The following is a 12,582-nucleotide window of genomic DNA, read 5'->3' as shown; positions in this document are numbered from 1 at the left end:
GTGAAGGGGAGTCAACAGCTTGCAGTGCCCTGTTGCTCCCTGAGATTTAACATGCAGAGAGCGCACTTGCCTTTGCAGAACCACAAACATTTCCACAGCAGAGACTTCTCTCATCAGGCTTAAATATTGTGCAGCCTAAGCTAAACATCCTGACACAAAACGTTTGCAGTCCCCGGCTTCTTCAATTTTTTAACATCTCTTTCAGTTGTTTTCTCTTCAGAGACCGCAATGTTAACACACCAGTTAGTTTCGTGCTCTGTTTTCTCACAGGCACTTGCTACCTTGCTGGCCACCTGTCCCCTCTTTGGGAATTTTTTTGCTGTGGAAAGCAGTGACTGCTGCACCACAGGGAGTGCAGGAGTGGGTCAGAGGAGTGCAGGGCCCGAGTGACAGCCGGCACTTTGCCTTAACCCCAACACACATGGTCGAGCAGAGAATGGGAGTGCAGGTGAAAGTGTCTGAGGCCACAGAGAACAGATAAGGGGCCTTCTGGTGTCACACACTATTCACTCCAGAGTGGCATTTTCTTGTCATCCTCAGTCACCTACAGTACACAGAGGGGAATCCTCTGCAGAGGCAGCGTGCTCTCTCTAGGATGTTATTGTCACCCTGAACTCAACTCTGCAGAAAGAAGCTACATATTCATTTTTCCCACCCATTTCCCAGTTTTCAGTCTACGGTAGAACACACTGCACTCCTCTCTGCATAGGAATTTCACTTGCTTTGATGAGGACTAACTATTCACAAATATCAAAATTATAAGTTAGGTCTACTTTAGTAATTTGTGTTTGCCCAGAGAAGCTGTGGCTGCCCCATCCCTGGAAGTGTCGAAAGCCAGGCTGGATGGAGCCCTGAGCAACCTGGTCTAGTGGAAGGTGCCCCTGCCCATGGCAGATGGGTTGGAACGAGGAGATGGTCTTTAAGGAATCTTTCAACCCAAACCATCCTATAATTCTACGTTTCAAGGGGAGAAAACGCAGCTTTTACTTTTTGATGCTTATTACGCAGCTGATCACTTTAACAGCAATTTAATATTACCTTCTTCTCCCTTTAATTGATCTGCTTTCTAACTCAAATAAAGCACGTAAAAGAATTAGAGGAACAGTGCAGTATCGCAAAATCTGCTACTGTGCAAACAAAGTAGTTCTCTTGCTTTTAACCAGTGGGCCTGTTTGCATGTGGGGATGGGTGTTCTGAAACACCGGCCCCACTGCCAGGAAACCAAGTCTCTCCTGTCAGATTGATGGATCATCCCGGCACAGGGCCGTTAGGAACTGTGAACACACATCTTTTATCTGCATAATGGTAAATAACGACACCTTTATTGCTCATTAGTCACACCCAGTTGGGCTAATCTGCCATCCAGCACCTCCGGGATGCGGCAGGAGCCACAGGGGTGGTGAGGAGCAGTGTGGATGCAAAGCTGGATGGGGCTTGGAACAACCCGGTCCAGTGAAAGGTGTCCCATGGCAGGGGGGTGGGAATGAGATGGTCGTAAAGGCCCCTTCCAACCCAAACCATTCTGCACCTCTCACCTCTGCACCGTCCCAGGAGGGAGCCTGGGGGGTGCTGCCTCTGAATTTGAGTACAGGGAGTTACTTTGGGTATAGAGAGTTACTTTGCTTCCCCTGCAGCCACCTGGGAGCTCCTGAGCAGCAGGGACCTCTCCCAGTGTTGGGCTGTATCCCACAGAACTGGACACCAGTGGGGAGCAGCTGGGACTGCAGCACGGTCTCAGCTCCCCTTCGGATTTCATCTTCCTTGTGTCAGGAAGGCTAATTAAATAATTAACCACAGTGGGCCGAAACATGAGCCAAGTGCTTATCTTAGGGAGGTAAAATACAAAACAGATTCACTTGTGCAAATCAGAAAAAAAAAAATCTGCCAAGTTTCTTTTTTTCAGGAAGAATTTTCAAATTTGTGCCTTTTTTTTTTTTAATATAACTTTCTGTGAACCCTTTTGTCCACAGATGGTAGCTGGGTTCTAAAGTCACTTCTCTTAAAAGAACACGACCCGACTTCACGGTTCTAATTTATTAGCATGCTATCCAGGAACATCTCACTACCCTTCACAAATCCAGTCTGTCTGCCACATGACCTCCATTATAGACCATCCTCTTGCCTTCACTAACGTGTTTAAATCACCAGAGACACTGCTCACTTGATAATGTTCCTTTTGATTTACACCAGCGAAAAACTGAAAAAAGTCTGCCCTTTCCAGTAATTTATCTCCCCTTTTATTGCTCCACATCAAACCCAAGATTTCCTCTGACTTCCACTAGAACGATCCATGAAAAATATCTCCCTCATCAATAAACTCCAATTTAATTTGACCAGATTTTCATATTTCTTGATGTTTATACATTCTTCCTACAAAGGGTTGGTGACATTTTTATTCAAATGAAGCGATACCAGTATTCAATAAAATAAATTAAAACCACATTCTGCATATTCACACTGGAAATGAGTTGATTTGTTCATTTGAAAGTTAATGTTGCCAAGAATATGTAAGTGAAGACACTTAATTAGCACAACAAATATCACCCCAAATTGTTAGATGTGTCTTTTATGACCTGATACCCACTTCTCACACTGTAATATTTATTCTGCTGAGAAAATAAACAACCATTTAAAATGTGGATTTGTGAAGAAAAATGTAAACAAGCAAGGTCTTAATCAAAAATAACCCTTTGAGCATCCTGTTATTGGGACTGGATTCTTTTGATCTCAGGCCTAGTGAGAGGCAGTCACTTCACAGAACTTAAGCAAGTTTTATTGGTATAAAACTGGCACAGGATAAAGGTCAGACTGTTTAATTTTAACGAGTGAAGTGAGATTATTTACTACTCAATTACCAGGCTGAGAGTGCATTCAGTAGAGTTTATCCACTGGGAGAAACAGGAAAAAAAAAGGGACAACCCTGGTTTCCCCTAAAAAAAATACTGTGCAGCTGGGGACTGCTTAGCAACTGCACTAATACAACATTTCAAAAACCATCAGGGCTTAAGCTGTTCTAAGTTTATTAAACAGACAGTCAGGCTGATGGTCACTTGGGGCTTAACACTGAGAGGTGCTGAGCAAAGGGCCAGGATCCTCCAGGGAACAGGCTGGGAACACTGCATCCCAAAATTTAAATGCAACCTCTGATCCTGAAGTGGGGAGATGCCAGATGAAGTCACAGGAAGATTGGGAAATCTCAGTCTAGATTTTGGGTTTTTTTCAAATATTCCCCTCAAATATTTGTTGTTCACTGAGGCTCAGAAAATTCCATTCATTTCTCCATGCTGCTGCCCATTTAATGAGGTAGGGAAACATTTTATTATTCCCCTCTGATGAATACAAAAGCACCAAGACGAAGCTGAACAGCGAAACAAACAGTAAATTGTTTCAATCCTCTTAATTCTCTGCTTTTTTTGGCAGATAATGTCACAAATAATTCTAGCTTAGCAGCCACAGATTCAAGGGAGATTTCTTTTTAAACTTTGGAAATGTTTAAATTGAGCAAACTAAAAAAAGAAATTTTTACCTAAACGGGGAGAAAATAAAAGGAGAATTTTTCAAATATTACACTGGCTATCAACTCATTTCTTTTCTGTTTTTCTTTGCAATGAGTCTGCAGACTAGTGAAGGAGGGCAACTTCCACCACTCAACCCAAATCCAGGCAAAGCAAAGTCTCATGAAACTCAGTAAACTGAAATAACCTTTTGCTCCAAACTCCTTCCCCCGAATTCTTGAAGAGTTGCCTGAGGTTGAGCTGGAATGCGTTTGGAAGTGTTTGAATTGAGTGCAGCTAGCCCAAAAGACAGTTTGGCTTCCCGCAGAGGTGTAAAGGATCAAAAAGGGATTGTGGAGGACAGGGCAATGTTGTCGTGAATTATGCAGTGAGCTGACACAACACTGGAATACTCATCAAAGTTCCTCAGAGCTGTTCCCTTCCAGATGAGCAAACAGAGCAGCTCTGAGCTCTGAGGGGAACTGAAATAACATCTGAAAGTGCTGTAAAACACATTTGCTGACCCTGTGTCAGGTAACAGCTCCATTTAACTCACCGGCATCATCTGCATGAGAATGACCCTAAAGTGTCACCTAAATCACAGGGCAAGCTGCAGCCTTTGCAGTGTTTTTAGATATCCTAGGAAACCAGAAAGCATCGATCTGAAATCCATGGATTTTCAAACACCTTCATTTCTATAATACCAGGAAGGAAGGAGTCAGTGTTCAGACCCTGAAGGGCCCTTCCAGCCCTATGGAACGGGAAGAAGACCCCAGAGTTATGAGAAGGCTTGACTGATGTAAAAGATCAGCATCCTGTTAATTTGTTCTGTAACTTAAATATTCATCATTTTGTGCCTTCATAAATTTTTCAGGTGCAGTGTTAATATTAATTCTGATTGGACGTAGAAGTGTCAACTCCCGCGGGGTGCAATTAATAACGTGCCAATTTAGGAGATCATAAATGTATGAACGTGAGTTAGCATGCATCAGATGCCTCTATTTTCCATTATCAAGAACTGATTGACAACGTTTAAAAATTGTTTTCATTATACTTTTCGAGGAGAGAAAAAAGGAGTTGCACACCTTAAGGCTGTACATTCTCTTCCTTCATTTGGAAGGGCTCAGAGCTGTAACACTTAGGACAAAGTTCGCACAGCTCCTGGTGCCTCTGCAGACCTGTTGGACCTTCTCCCACAGACAAAGCCCTCCCTGAATATGCCATTTTCCACATCCCTCCAGGAGCCCAGCCCATCTGGCAGGCCTTGGCTATGCTGGGGCTGTGGTCAGTGTGAGCAGAAACATGAGCACTGGCTGAGGAACCACAGGAGTTACATCTCCCTTGGCAGTGGGGCTGCAAGAGCACGGCCCACTGAAGCCCACAGAATGCAGATAACTCTGCTGGGAGCAGGAGCTGACTGCAGGAGCAGCTATTGTATTGAGATTTAAGTGTAGCTCTGACCCGTGAGCATGACTAACAAAAGTCTCATTGATTTCAATTAGAGGAGGCTTGGGCCTATTTACTGTAACTGAGTCGATTCCCCGAAAAATAATTAATTCCTTGTCGTGTCTCACGTGTATTGATTTTTGTAATTACAATGAAATTGGAGGCGAGGGTGTGTGTGGGGGGGGAAGGAAATGCACTTGATTTATGTTTAATTTGATGCACAAGCTGTCGAGGACACAGAAATTGAGACACAATGACCATGCCTGTCCTCGATGGGTCGCTCTGAGTTCAGATAACAACGTGTGCCAGGCACATGGAGAATCCAGAATCACACCCTGCTCTGATACACACTGCAGTGGAAAGAGCTGTCTCTCTGCAGAGCCTCCACAGCAGGCAGAGGAGATGCCCAAGGGGAAGAAGATAAAGACAGGACAAGCTTAATGTGTATCAGTGACTAAGAGGGGGAGACAAAGAAGTAAAATGGGAGAGAAAGAAAATACAAGTTGTTGCTGATAATAAAGCTGCCAGTAGATAATGCAGGGAAAAATAAGGAGTGATAGAAAATACAAACAGCCTTGCTGGGTAATGATGCTGTGAGGAAAGAGCAGCAGGAGAGATCTGAACTTTGTTTCCCATATGATTTCACTAAAATGGCAAGATAGAGAATTTTTACCTCAAGTCAGTCAGCACTTGACTTCTTAACTAGGTGATAGTCTCCTTTGCCAAACATGTTTGTGGGAGTGGCTGGCCTGGTTACACACACACAGATTTGATTATAACACTCAATTTCTAGTTTTTGCTGCAGCAGAGATTAGTTTTTCACAAAGATCTCATCATTATTTACACAGAGAGAGTACGACCTCTGGGCCTCACTAAAGCCAATGCTTGCCCTGACTTCAGCAGTACCACAAGAAGCTGAAGAACTGTTTCCAACCTTTTGCCTAAAAGCACCAGTTCAGGAAGTTTCCAGCTCTTATAGGAGAAAAAAAACTTTTTGCTATACAATAACCCTGCAAATGAAAGCTGCAAACCAGCCTCATGTCCAAACATTAAAAAGAAATGACACATGAGGGAGAGGCAGAGTTTAGGGTGTAAATCAGTCTCAAGTTAAGCACTTTCATCTTGACACATGGTATTTTAAACAAAAAAAACCAAAACCTCTGCCTCCAGTACGGGGAACTGACTTGCATCCAGTCTGTGCAGTTTCTAAAAACTGTTGTCTAAAATGTCAGCACTCCGAGGCAAATTTTCTTCTGGTGACCTCCACACGCCACAGGAGAGAAAGCTGCAAACTCACACTTTGAGAAAGGCCAACAAAACCCCAGCAGTGTGGCAGCCCTGCTGGCAACACTTTGTGACACAGGATTCTTCCTGGCTGGGGAAGAGCCCTGTGCACAGAGTCAGAACACAACAAACTGTGAGTCAGTAATAAATAACCTCGTGGCAGTGACTGATGATGGCAAATCTGTCTCCAGTGGAATTATTGGGAAGAATACTGAAGATTCTTTCCCTCTTAATATATTAAGCTCTTTGTTTGGGGCCGAGTTGATACTGCCAGAAAACCCTTTTAACACGGCCAGCATAAATTTTAGTGGGTGTTTGAAGCAGGAGAGGCTGGGCTGTTAAAAAAGCAGCCCCCAGGAAGGCTGCTGCCTGCATAAAATACATCAGCTCTCCTCAGCTGGGAAATCATTTGATCTATTTTATATCACAGGCCCTGTCACTAAGGAAGCAAATATGGATATGAAATAGGGATATGAAGCAAAACATAAAAAGAGACTTAATAAAATGAGTAATTATGTTTTCCCTAAATCCTCTCATGCAAGCAAGAGGCACACACCACCATAAATCCAGCAAAGTGCCTGTTTCAGTGCGTGGGGAAGGGAAAAAAGCCCTGCAGCCAGGCCCTGGGAGGCACATGTACTGCAGAGGGTGTCTCGGGAGGGATGGAGAGTGATGATCACTGCAGTGCTTTCACCGGTGGCCAGAGCCAGGGGAAAACAGGGATCTGGAGCTGCTCTGTGCCATGACCTAACACCTGGCACATGGACAAGCTGATGGAAGAGTCTTACACTGCCAGTCCAGCACAATCTTTCAAAACATAACTCAAGTCCTCAGTGACAAGTTGTCAGTGCTTTGTGCTACTCCTCAGTACACCAATAAATTAAAAAAAAAAATCAAGAATAAAAAAAAGGACACGAAGAGAAGTAATCAAGTGCTCCAGTATTCACAAAAAGCCAGTGTTAGAAGTACTTGCAGATTATTCTCTGGCATTTTAAATTCCAATGTTTCAATTCCAGTTCACATGCCCGAGAAGCTCATGATCCTACAGCACCAAATATAAAACATAATATTATGTATAGCCTTTACACTCAGATGCCCACAACATCAAAAAGTTCCACCTCATTTATGAACATGATTTTAAAAAGATGAGTGGGAAATTGGAAGCGCAAACATTTTTATTTTTCCAAACTACTGCAAACTTCTGGCTATTCAGACCTCAGCCTAGTTTATTCTCTGGCTATTTCACAGAAATGACATGACAACACTGATTAATTCACACCCAGTGCTAGAATTCCAGCTGTAATACAAGCACAAAAACATTAGGACTGTGGACACAGACAAGAAATGAAAAGTGAAGCTGAGGACACACGTCTGAGCAAGAGCAGAAGAAATGAAAGCAGACATGACACAATGGGCTGTGAAGGATTATACTTGGATATGAACTCCGCTGAAAACAAGTCTCCCTCCATATGGAAGTCTGATTACATAGTTCCCTAGGTCTTTCTACAGGAAAAATCATGGACAGGTGGAGGGCTCTGAACCTTCTCCACTGAAGTCAAGGGCAAAACAGCCACCAGCTTCACTGGGAGCAAGAGTCGCCCACAGTCACAAAGATCAGAACATGTATTTCAGAATGCCACAGTGTAGATGTAACACAAAATCAAAGGGAGGAAATCCAGCAAGCAATGCAGAATATTAAGCGCTATTATCACGGAAAAGCTCGTTGTTTTGCACAAAAATACATCCTGACCAACGACCACGAGCACCTGCGGGGAGCATGCTAAGGAGATATCTCTTTTTCTTTTCGAATGTAAACTGTGTTTTGTTCCCGTGCCGCTGGGGCACAGAGGAGGGAAGGGCACACTCTGCTGGCCGGGAGCACCTCTCACACTGAAGGCTTTTCAGCAACACGAGTGCTAAAACATAAGCCCCGTTTCTGACACCTGCACCTGGAGTGGTGCTCCACGCTAGGCTGCCACTTGACTTTTTTCACCCTGAATATTAGTGACGATGGCTTTGAGGCTGCCAACGGATCCTCTCACGTTTAAACATCAGCCTACCTGCTGCAAGAACACTTTCTTCCCTGAAGGACACTTTCAGCAGTGTAACATATGTTCAAAAACTCTTTACCTTAGGCTTTTCATCCAGTATTTGCTGACGGATCTCCTTGTGTTTTTCTACAAGTTTCTCCTGCCTTTTACTCTGAGCATCTTCTAGCTGCAGGAAAATAGAAGAGAAGCTTTTTTCAGAGACTGCACAGCCTCACTTTCCCACCTCTTTCCCAACAAACATGTCATCCATTAAAATCAGAAAGTTATCATCAAAACTATCAGTAATTCCAATATAAAATTACACACCACTGCTCTAACAGTTGGGTGTGAACAATGTATCTCAGATTTCACACACGGGATTTAGAATCAGAAATGTCTAAAGGACTTGCTGTACACTCCTAATGCTATCAAAAGCGTAATGCAGTTTTTAAAATTACATTATTTTGCTTTAGCTTTTCTTATACAAGGTGTGAGAGACGGCCCCTGCTCCCAGAAGAAGGGGATTTGCATCCTGGAGTCCTAAATGAATATGCTGATGAATTTTGGGCCTCATGTAATAAAGCACTCAGACTTGGAATTAACTCCAACAGGAACTAAACATGCTTAGTTTGCTAATTCTTTAGCTTGCTTCCTAAATCAAGGCCTTCCTGAGAGAAATGAACTTTTGAACTGAACTATCTGTGCACTGAAATTAAGAGAAAATTCAATAGCTGCATATGTTTCACAGTGATTTCACACATCAAAACACTGCAGTGCACACTTTCAGCCCAGTGTAAACCACCCACAGCTTCAGAAAAGCTCAAAGCTAACACCTGTAATGAAATTCTTTGACTTGTGTTTACAGAGCTCACAGAATGCTTTTTACATTTCAGCAACTGTACAAATCCAATTAAAGTTAAAATATACTCTGCAATTAAATGTTTATTGACTTTCAGAGTTCCTTATACAATCTTTGCATTTAAAGAGAGAGCAACCAATTAAAAAACCTGTTACATTTTCCATGAGTACATGAAGGATATTCAAAGATGAAATTGTATTAAAATCTGCCTCTCTCAGCACCATCCCTCAAACACTGACTAATAATTAACAAAGAACTGTCTGAAATTCCAGTTCTCCTTTAACTGGAATGGGAAGAAAAGTCTACGCTGCACCTGTAAAAAACCAGTAGCTGCAGAAGCTCGAAATCTGCAGTTTAATATCACCCAGAAGATGAAAGCTGACATTTTCTCCCCACAAATGAAAAATAAACACATGGCCTGCCATACCCTCTTTATGTACTGCACCACCTCCTGGATGTAGGATCGGATCATTTCCGTCTTCTCTCTGGGGAGGAGCAATCAACAAGTTATTGTGGTCAATAACATCACACCAATGGATTGTAATGCCCTCACCTCTTGTGATCTAATTAGGGCCATGTTGTGAATGTGGGGATTTGACTAATTAACTCAGGTGCGCTTCCTGTAGGTGCCCCTGTAACATCTTCACTGTAGGAAGGGCTCAGACTTTCCCGTGCCCTGCACAACAACCCCCTGGCTTTTCCACGACAGGCTTTTCCCACAGGATAACGCCAGGTTTTCCAAGCAGTGGTGGTGTTCCAGATCGGTCTGGGAGCACACACAGCCATCAGCAGACACACAGTGCCACGCTGTGGCACTTCATGGAGCAGAGAAACAGCCTCTGTCAGAGCAGGGACTGCTGGTGACAGCCAGGGACGGAGATCCCAGGGAGAGCAGGACACACGTGACTGGGGTCCCCACTTGGAGGAAATAGTTTAAGTCATTGTGTGGGACAATTATTTGGAAAGCATCGGTCAAAGGCTGAAGACAAGACATAAAAGCACATAAAATAACAATCTGTGGGTACTTCAGCTGACCAATTTCAGGACAGAATTCTAAAATGGAATTGCCTCAGTCAAGATCAGCGAATTGCTGTTCAGGTGGCACTAAAATCATGTTGTTTTAGGCAGCTACACAAGCCCGGGGTAGACTAAAGAAAATTAGGTAAGAACCATTAATACAGTGTATCATATCTGTGCAAAATTCTCTCCCAAACCCGAGTAAAAATCTTTAGATAAGCAACAGCTGAGCCAGAATAACTGGAATGGGATTCACCAGAAGGTCTTGCTGCCCCCTGCCCTGCTGCCAGCGTGAGGACCAGTTGTGTCACAGACAGAGGAAAGCTGAGTTTCCCATGTCCCCACCTCACCCTTCCCAAGGGCTCTTTAAAAAGCCCGGCAAAAGAAAGCCCTTGGGAAGAATGAGGAAAAAAAAAACCGAAAGGAAAACAAAAAAGAATTGCTACTTGTCTGTTCCTGAGCCTTTCTCATTGGTGTCCCATTAACCTCTCACCAAATAATTTCCTACTGCCATTGATTTTTTACTGCTGTAACATTTCCGTAATGCCCAACTACCTTTTACTAATAGGAATTCCAGGCCCCCCTGACCAGCTCTAACCATATTAAATATTTCTCCCTCTTTTTCACAATCAATTATTCTCATTTTGTTATTTTTTTTTCCGTGGACGTTTATTAAAATCCTATAGCACTGATTCTTAAATCATCTGAAGCACTTCACCTCCTGTCAGTGTTACCCAATAAACAGATTGTCTGCTGAGAGGCTCCAAAATCTGGGTAACCCTTTTCACCTGTAGAAAACCACACACAGTTGTGCCTTTGTTACGTGGTAAAACCCAAACATTTCCGATTTTCTTTTTTGTTTGTTCCTCTTGTATTTTTAACTGCCCTTAAATGCTACTAAAGTAAAGACTGGTCACAAGAATAACAGTGCAAGACAAAAAGGCTCCATTTTCTTTTTGAGCTACTTGCCAAAACAAATGAAGGAGGGCAAACAATCCTAGATGCTGTGCCCTTGGGAAGAATATAACCAACCTGCACAACTAGGGTTTGTATTGTCTGGTGGTGCATAAGGGAAATTAATACTCCTGTCCTTGTTCAGAAAAACTGCACCCTCAGAGCTCAGCTTTCCTCTCTCTCCCACCCAAAGTGACACCATCACTGGAGGAGAATCACTAGCTGAAAATCTGAGGGGAATTTTATCACAAAAGCAGAGTAAACCTAAAGTATGTTGTCGCTATTTCTTCTGGAGAGAAACTTCGAGTTAAGAAGAAAAGATAACTCAGGAATAAAAATCTAAGTGAATGTGAAATCAAGCTCTGCAGGAAGTGAAGCCACTAAGCCTATTTATACTCAGAGGAGTAGTGTCTGGAATAACAGCATTTTGGGGGATTGCTCTGTCATGCCCCCACCCCACACACCAGCACCTCTGCTGCTGACCCAGGTTCCCCTGCTCCCAGAGCAGGAGATTAGATTAGTGCCAGGAAATGGAATCAGTATTGGTGGAAGTCAGGACTCCACTGTTCTGGTGAGGTCTGACTAAAGGCTGCCTTCTGCCTCTCTCTGATTTTCCAGTTGGGAAAACTCTGGCCTCCTCATAACCTAGAAGGATACGGATCCAGGGATACACTTACTCTTCCATTTGATTTTTATCCTTGGACTTTGCTTCTGTGATCTTCTCCTGCCTCTTCTTGTCCATTTTTTTCTTCAGTTCTTTCTTTTCTCTGAAGCATAAAAAACAAAGGCAAGTTCAAAACGTATCTAAACAAACCCCCCAGGAGCAGCAATCCATGGTGAGGGGAACAGTGCTTACTTTTCACATGTTTCTTTTAGTTTCTTTAGTTGACTGTTCTGACACTCCTCTGCTACATCTGTCAGCTTCTGAATAAGCTAAAAAAAAAAAAAAATCCCAAGAAACAAAAATGTGTATTTGCAGCTAAATATTACACAGGCATCCAAGTTTCCTCAAAAGTCTGCAGAAGAAAGTGTTACGCCATTCCCAGATTAATTCCCAGAGATCCAAAGCCAGTCAACATTCTTATCAGTGTAAACACATTATTAACTGGTGGAGTTCAGCCAGGCTGGTGTGTGCCCGACTTCCACAGAAACTACTGCTTCTCTGTGCATCCAGATGGTTCAGTTTCCCCACATTAAAATGTAAAACCAAAACATGTGTTGCGGATTTTACCTCTGCTAGGGATTGAAACGCCCGTGGATAATTCAGAGATGGCCACAAACTGAACTTGCACCACACAAATTACAAACTGAACTCCTGTGTCACTGAATAGCCAAGAAGCACAGAAGCATAACCTGCATTTTGACAGCAGAATCGTGGACTCAAAGGGATCTGAGTGGCTGGTTTGGAATCTGCTGCCCAGCGCTGGGTCCCACCTCATTTGTGCTGAAACCCCAAACCAAGTCCCAGCCCTGTGGTGGGGATGCTGATGGGAAAGGA

The 12,582-nt window shown here is 43.2% G+C and overlaps 1 protein-coding gene across 2 annotated transcripts in view; it reads right to left on the bottom strand.

Annotated features, from left to right (window-relative positions):
* Positions 1–12,582, bottom strand: part of PLCB1 (phospholipase C beta 1) — a 334,930-nt gene that overhangs the window by 46,009 nt on the left and 276,339 nt on the right. For both annotated transcript variants that reach the window (XM_027654013.1, XM_027654014.1), the window contains exons 28-31: positions 11,941–12,017; positions 11,762–11,851; positions 9,541–9,598; positions 8,355–8,441 (exon numbers count right to left, since the gene is read on the bottom strand). In XM_027654013.1, coding sequence (XP_027509814.1) covers positions 8,355–8,441; positions 9,541–9,598; positions 11,762–11,851; positions 11,941–12,017 — 312 coding nt within the window. The remainder of the gene's footprint in view (positions 1–8,354; positions 8,442–9,540; positions 9,599–11,761; positions 11,852–11,940; positions 12,018–12,582) is intronic.

The sequence above is a fragment of the Corapipo altera genome, unplaced genomic scaffold (genome assembly GCF_003945725.1).
Source record: "Corapipo altera isolate COAL_440 unplaced genomic scaffold, ASM394572v1 70, whole genome shotgun sequence".
NCBI lineage: Eukaryota > Metazoa > Chordata > Aves > Passeriformes > Pipridae > Corapipo > Corapipo altera.
Note: the sequence above shows the minus strand (reverse complement) of the source record. Positions and strands in the feature narration are given on the sequence as shown.